The sequence below is a fragment of the Mus caroli genome, chromosome 6 (genome assembly GCF_900094665.2).
Source record: "Mus caroli chromosome 6, CAROLI_EIJ_v1.1, whole genome shotgun sequence".
Lineage (NCBI taxonomy): Eukaryota > Metazoa > Chordata > Mammalia > Rodentia > Muridae > Mus > Mus caroli.
This window is the reverse complement of record NC_034575.1, coordinates 120,471,599-120,477,440: the sequence shown is the minus strand read 5'-3', so window position 1 is coordinate 120,477,440 and position 5,842 is coordinate 120,471,599. Positions and strand designations below refer to the sequence as shown.

General features: G+C 48.5%; 1 protein-coding gene across 1 annotated transcript in view; it reads left to right on the top strand.

Annotated features, from left to right (window-relative positions):
• Positions 1–1,246: 1,246 nt before the first annotated feature.
• Lrrc23 (leucine rich repeat containing 23) overlaps positions 1,247–5,842 on the top strand; it is a 28,370-nt gene continuing 23,774 nt past the window's right edge. Inside the window, exons 1-5 of the mRNA XM_029478298.1 lie at positions 1,247–1,758; positions 2,429–2,563; positions 2,649–2,758; positions 3,233–3,486; positions 5,656–5,786. Coding sequence (XP_029334158.1) covers positions 2,447–2,563; positions 2,649–2,758; positions 3,233–3,486; positions 5,656–5,786 — 612 coding nt within the window. The 5' untranslated portion in view covers positions 1,247–1,758; positions 2,429–2,446. The remainder of the gene's footprint in view (positions 1,759–2,428; positions 2,564–2,648; positions 2,759–3,232; positions 3,487–5,655; positions 5,787–5,842) is intronic.

Genomic DNA, 5,842 nt, shown 5'->3' with positions numbered 1-5,842 from the left:
ATTCCAGGCCATCCTGGGCTACACAGTGACATTCCAGGCCATCCTGGGCTACACAGTGACATTCTGACTCAAAATATCATTTTTAATTTATTTTCTCACCATAACCTCAGTACTGAGAATACTGGGGTGGGGCTGGGCAGGGGCAGGGGCAAGGATTTGTTTACTATGGGTCAACCAAGTGCAAAACCACTTACACTGTTTTTTGAAAACTCTCTAATTCTTTGAGATAAACGGTGTTTCATTTTGAAACTAGCTAGCCCGGAACATTCTCCCGCTTCAGNTTACAGACAGCTGCTGTTCACAGACGTGTGCCACCAAGCATAATTCAGCAATATATTTATAGATGATATAGGCTGAAGAACACACAGCTATTGAGTAGCAGAGCTGTTTGGAACCCAGAATTTATGCTTTAAAGCTACCGCTGTTGCTAGAGCCCCCTGTTCCTTGATACCAAGAGAACAGATTTGTCTATTATGTTCCCCGAGCTGGACTGATCCAAAGGACCACTTCCTGACTTCCAGCCCACACATTCCATCAGACCACTTTGCAATCTTTAAAAAGATTAGTTTACCTAAGTGTATGGTTGTGTGTGTGTGTGTGTGTGTGTGTGTGTGTGTGTGTGTGTGTGTGCATGAAGGCCAGAGACATTGGATCCCCTGGAGATGGAGTCCTAGATGGTTGGGAGCCACCTTCTGTGGGTGCTGAAAACCAAACCCGAGTCCCCTGCAATTGCACGAGTGCTCTCAACCCCTGAGCCATCTCTCTAGCCTCCAATTTGCATTTTATATAAAGCAGGTAACAATTAGTCCCATGTGTTCCTGTATCAAGCATTCTCTTTCCCTTAGACTCCACAAGATAGTGTTAGTTGGGCATGGTTGCACTCACCTGTAATCCCAGCNTTTAAGAGGCTGGGAAAGGAGTGACTTCGAGGCAGCCTGGCTTACATAGAAAGTCTGCTGCTTCAGAGGAAAACAGCAACAGCGAAGTCGCAGAGTAGCTCAGCAGACTCCTCCCAGTTCTTAACGTTACATGTATTCTACAGAATTCTAGAGAACTGCTAGTAATCTGCAGATCTACCAAGACTCCAAGCCAGACCTTTTATTTTTTTAGATGTATTAATTTTATTATTTTACGTGTATGCTCGTTTGNCTACGTATGTACGTACGTGGGTACTCNCACTATGTGCATGTCCAGTGCATGTAGAGGTCAGAAGATGGCATCAGATCTCTAGAGCAGGAGTTACAGATGGTTTGTGAGTGCTCGAACAGAGCTGGGTCTTTTAGAAGAACAGCCAGGGCCCTTAATCTCTGAGTCATCTCTCCTGCAAGAGGGGGTCGCAGGGGTCGCAAAGCTGGGTCTTAAAGGTTTGCACCACCAGGCCACCTTCGAAGTAAATGAGCTGACCCCGGCCAGCAACAAATCCCATAACTTAGTATTTCTTGCTTCTCTTCGTGCCTTTCCCCCCTCATCCATCTCCTTTTTGCTTCTTAGGGATAGTCTTAAAGCCCAATTCCTTTGCATACGGACATCTAATTGCTTTAAGGACTTAATGGCCAGTCCCTCCTCCCTCCCGCTTCTCAGTGCTGCTGTTAATATTGGACCATTGTTTTATGTCCGCCGACAATTAACTCCTTGACACTCTTTTCTCGCCTCCTCCAGGTTCCTGGGATTAGAAATTTGGCCTCGTAACCTGGCAACCACTGAACTACCCGCTGAGGGTGGAAATAGGAGCGTTAGAGTTTTTGCTTTGCGGTTGAGGTACTCTAAGCTCTCAACGGAAGCTGGCTGCAAAGCTAAGCGTCCCGCCCCTGTTGCCATAACAACAATATATAACTCCGGCTACCCCGTTGCGTCTTCCAAAAAAAAAAAAAANACAGTCTTGGAGTCTCAGCACAAAGATCCTCTCCTTAACTACTTCTAGAGGAGCAGAGTCAGGGTCTGCGCCCACTTCTGAAGGCGAATTGGGTTGGAGGGTTGAAGACTTCGTGTCAGGGAAATGGTGGTGTTAAGCAAAGAGACCGTATTAGAAGAGGGGTTGGGGTGGAAGGGAACCCGGAGGTGAGGTGTGGGTAAAGAAGGGGAGGATGAGTAGGTAGGGGAGATTTTAGGAGGACATGTAGAACTGTATCAAAGGGAATTGAGGAAGGAGGACGCTGGGCTACTGGGACACTGTTGGAGGCAAGTGACAGCAGGAACAGTCTGGGAGTGTGGGAAAGTGTCCCAAAGGGAGCAGGGGTGGAGTGGGGAGGAGACTCCGAGCAGAGACTGGGAGTCCAAAGACGGTCTCCAGCATGAGGAAAGATGCTCAGGTGGGAGTTCAGAGGTGACAGAGGCACCTGTAGCTGGAGATGAGGGACTGGAGGGTTGGTGGGGGTGGGAGCTAAGACCTTCTTTCTCAGAACCAGGACTGAGTTTCATCTGACTCCAGAGCNCAGGTCGGAGAAAGATGTCGGATGAAGATGACGTGGATGACATTGATGCAGAACAGGATGAACTGGAAAGTGACAAGGAGATAGAGGAATGGGAAGACTACAGGAAAGAGACAGAAGAAGCCTCTGAGGAAGTGAGAGCCTGCTTCAGGAGGGCTCCCGGGGCTCGGGACTAGAGGGGAGCTGGAGAGGGGTGCCTGTATTCCTCACCTCTTACAGTGGCTGCCCACCCCCATCTCGGAGGCCATGATGAAGGAAGGGCTCTCATTGCTCTGCAAGATTGGCAGTGGACTGGCTCACGCTTATATTAAGCTGGAGGCTAAGGACAGGTGAGGACTGCGAGACGGGAGCATCTCGTGCCTTCCCTTTCTCATTCCTGAGTGTTTGGGCTAGAGCTCATGGGAAGACATGGTGGGCTTCGCTTTTCAGAACGTCCGTCCGGGACTGTTCCGTGACTGGAAGGGTAGCTTAGCAGTGGAGAACTTGCCTAGTATGCACAAGGCTCCAGGTTCATCCCCAGCACCAAAGACAACACACTGAAGCTTCTGTGGGAAGTCTCTGCTTGGCTCTGAGATGTAGCTTAGTAGTATGAAAGGTCGTTTGCCATGTGCAAGGCACTAGTTTTAATCTCTGCACTGAAAAACAAGAAGAAAACCCCACTTGCCTCCTCTTCCCCTCCGTCTCTGTCATCCCAGTGCAAGGCCTCTCTGCATTGCTCTCTGTCCTAGCACCTGTGCCAGTTCTCGCCGGATTCTTATCCTTTCTGGTGGATGTCTACCCCAACCCCACCCCCCACTTCCTAGGGACCTCACAGACATCTCCTTACTGCGCTCCTATATCCATCTTCGCTATGTGGATATTTCTGAGAACCACATTACAGACATATCGCCGCTCAACAGTCTCACTCACCTCCTGTGGCTCAAGGCCGATGGCAATCAGCTTCGGAGTGCCCGGATGAATGAACTGCCCTACCTGCAGATCGCCAGCTTTTCCTACAACCAGATCATAGACACTGAAGGCATCTTTCATCCCCGTCTGGGAAGCCTGGATCTCAAAGGTGGGTCCTTAGGAAGAGATACACAGACCTTCCCTTCCTAGCATAGAGCTGGCAGAAGCAGGCAGTATATGTTTGGTGGTTGAGCCACTCAGCCATCTGGATACAGGCATTCATTTGTTAAGGCACACGCTGGACTGGGGATACAACTCAGCAATAAAGCCTTGTCGCCTTGTCTATATATTTATACCGGGCCTAGCCAAAGAGAGAGAGAGAGAGAGAGAGAGAGAGAGAGAGAGAGAGAGAGAGACTTACTAAAATCAATTGTATTTTGTTTTGTTTTGTTTTTTTGTTTTTTTGAGACAGGGTTTCTCTGGTTAGCCCAGGCTGACCTCGAACTCAGAAATCTGCCTGCCTCTGCCTCCCAAGTGCTTGGATTAAAGGCGTGTGCCACCACTGCCCAGCCAATTGTATTCTTTTTTAAAATTTATTTTTAACTACATGTACACGGGTATGTGCAGGTGTCTGCAGAAGACCAGAAGAAAATGTCAGCTTCCTGCGATCTGCCTGATGTGAGTGCTGGGAACTGAACCCAGGTCTTCTGAGAAAAGCCACCAGGGTTCTTCAGCACTGAGTCATCTCTGCAGCTCCTCGTAAAATTCTTTATGACAGTTTTCCATGCTGGAGACACAACAATGAGCAAAGCCAAAGCTCTCTGTTCTTATGGAGAGTCTATTCTAGTTTAGCATGATAGGCAGGTAACCGTGAGCATAGTAAGCAAATACAAGCCAGGTGTGGAGGGAGGCTCAAACCATCATCCCGATGCACTGGAGGTAGAACGGGGTTGATGAAGTTCAAAGCCAGTCTGGGTCAGCCTGGCCTGCAGAGTGAGGCCCTGTCTAAAAAACAAAACAGAAAACATAACTCAAAAAGGAGATAAATTCTAAAGAAAAATAGGTTGGAGAAAGATTGCAAAAGGATCTGGTGAAGATTCTCTCTCTCTCTCTCTCTCTCTCTCTCTCTCTCTCTCTCTCTCTCTCTCTCTCTCTCGTACAAGGGACTGAATCTAGGGTCTTGTGCATGCTAGGCAGGCACTCTTCTCCCAAGCCATATCCCAGCCCTTATTATAACTTTTATTTTATTTTTATAAGATTTTTAAAGGTTAGCTGGTTTATGCATTTTATGGATGAGTGAGTGCTTTGTCTGCATGTATGCCTGCACACCAGAGGATAGCACTGGGTTTTATTATAGATGCTGTGTGGTGGTTTGAATACGCTTGGCCCATGGGAAGTGGCACTGTTAGGAGGTGAAGCCTTATTGGAGGAGGTGTGCCCTTGTTAGAGGAAGTGTGTCACTGTGGAGGTGGAACTTTGGGGTTTCATATATATGCTTAAGTTCGCCAGTGTGACACAGAATCTCCTCCTGGCTGCCTTCTGATCAAAAACTCTCAGCTCCTCCAGCACCATGTCTGCCTTACAGACTGCCATGTTTCAGACATGAACAAACTGAACCTCTGACACTGTAATCCATCCCCAATTGAATGTTGTCCTTTATAAGAGTTGCCTTGGTCATGGTGTCTCTTTAAGGTAATACCCCACAGTCCCAAAGTCCATATTTCTCCAAACAAAAACATGGTCAGGCATATCACAGCAATCAGCCCAGTCCCTGGTACCAACTTCTGTGTCAGTTAAGGTTACATNGCTGTGAAGAGACACCATGGGCCAGGCATATTCAAACCACCCGAGATGGGCTGTGAGCCACCACACGGTTGCTAGGGATGGAACTCAGAACCTCTGGAACTGCAGGCAGTGCTCTGAGCCATTAAAAGCNATCTCTTTAGCCCCAAAAATTTCTTTTAATTTTGAGAAGGGGTCTGATAAATTTCTGAAGCTGGACTTGAACTCACTCAGTAGTAACCCAGGAAGGCCATAGCTTTGTGACCCTGCTGCTTCAGGTTCCTAGGCACAGATGACACTTTCAAACTGGTTGCTGAGGGGAAATACCACCTGACCAAAGATGTGCAGGAGAGAAGGACGTCAGTCATGAGTGTTGCTCGGGCATTACCAATTCACTCTCAGAGCATAGGTGGGCAAACCCTGGTCCACTTGCCTCAGAGCTCCAAAGGTGTTACCACCCCGCATCAGAGTGGGAGAAGATGTAGGGGAGCCACCATGTCTCCTGCTGAACCTTCGCAATGGGCCTTTGAGTCCTCGATTCCCTCTTTTCCGACAGGGAATCGCATCCACCAGGTGACTGGTCTGGACCCCGANAGACTGTCAAGCCTGCACACCCTNGAGCTTCGGGGGAACCAGCTNGAATCCACAAAGGGAATCTGCCTTCCTAAGCTGAAGAATCTCTACCTGGTAGCTCACGGGGCCCTCAGGTGGCATAGGGAAGGGAGCATAGCTGGTAACTCCAG